Source organism: Emiliania huxleyi, assembly GCF_000372725.1.
Source record: "Emiliania huxleyi CCMP1516 unplaced genomic scaffold EMIHUscaffold_5855, whole genome shotgun sequence".
NCBI classification, from domain to species: Eukaryota; Haptophyta; order Isochrysidales; family Noelaerhabdaceae; genus Emiliania; species Emiliania huxleyi.
Window position 1 is genome coordinate 1 of NW_005197604.1, and position 1,108 is coordinate 1,108.

Consider the following 1,108-nt stretch of genomic DNA (forward strand, 5'->3'; position numbering starts at 1 on the left):
GTGTGGGGGTGGTTTGACTTTGCCGCAGAGGCCGTCCCTAGCTGTGAACAGCAAAACGGGACAGTATTCTTTTTGGAGACGGAACCGAGTGGACACCAGCGCCTTCAGAGGCTCGCGCGTTGATGAAGCCGCCGCCGCCGCCGCGCCCAGCCACTGCCAGCGCCGTTCTCCCCACCACAACCGACCTTCACCGCGCTCGCTGCGTGTAGGCATGGGCAAGAAAGAAAAGGGCGGCGGCGGCGGCGCAGTCTCGCCAGACAGCGGTAGCAGTGATGCCGGCGCGAAATTGTTCAAGGCAAAGTGCGCAACGTGTCACACCGCCAACGACGGAGGACCAAACAAGCAGGTGCGTCCGAAACCAGAACCGGTGTGGAGCCGGCGGCCTGCCTGCGGCGGTTGACCTTGCCCCCGTGCGCAGGGACCCAACCTATGGGGCGTGATGGGCAGGCAGTCTGGGCAGGTGGCTGGGTTCAAATACACGGTCCGTCTCCCGCGCCACATGCCGCCCCAGACACACCCGCCAGGTCTCCGCAGCAGCCACAGGACACGCACCGACGCGATCTCTCCAGGCGGCAAACGTCAACTCCGGCATCATCTGGTCCAACCAGGCGCCGAGTGGCAGACGAGGGCGCCCCATGGAGCTCGCCCCTCACCCGGCCCCGACCCGTCCTCGCGCCACCAGACCATGTTTGACTACCTCGCCAATCCGAAGAAGTACATCAAGGGAACTAACATGGCGTTTCCGGGCTTCAAAAAGGAGAAGGACAGAGCGGACTGCGTCGCCTACCTGAACACCTGCAAGTGAGTGGGGTGCATGGTGGCCAGCTACTTCGGCTTAGGAAAGTCCTCAACTTACGTCGCCACAGCTCCGGTCGATCTCGCTTCACTTGAGCACTGAGAAATGTGAACGGATGGCCCAGCCTGGCCAGCGGACGCGGTAGTTGGACGATAGCGAGAATACGACTTGGATGAAGCCAACGAGGATCTTGAGAGAGATTTGTTTGTTAGGATCTTCGCCTGAATGAATGAAGGAAGGGGGAAAGGTGTGTGTGTGTGTGTGTGTGTGTGTGTGTGTGTGTGTGTGTGTGTGTGTGTGTGTGTGTGTGTG

At 60.9% G+C, this 1,108-nt stretch overlaps 1 protein-coding gene across 1 annotated transcript; it reads left to right on the forward strand.

Annotated features, from left to right (window-relative positions):
• Positions 1-262: 262 nt before the first annotated feature.
• On the forward strand, positions 263-790 carry EMIHUDRAFT_50588 (putative cytochrome c; the record flags this gene model as incomplete). The annotated part of the gene is made up of 3 exons (XM_005764635.1): positions 263-346; positions 419-468; positions 628-790. Coding segments are annotated over 3 exons (297 nt in total), but the record flags the coding sequence as incomplete, so codon positions are not given.
• Between the last annotated feature and the right edge of the window lie 318 nt (positions 791-1,108).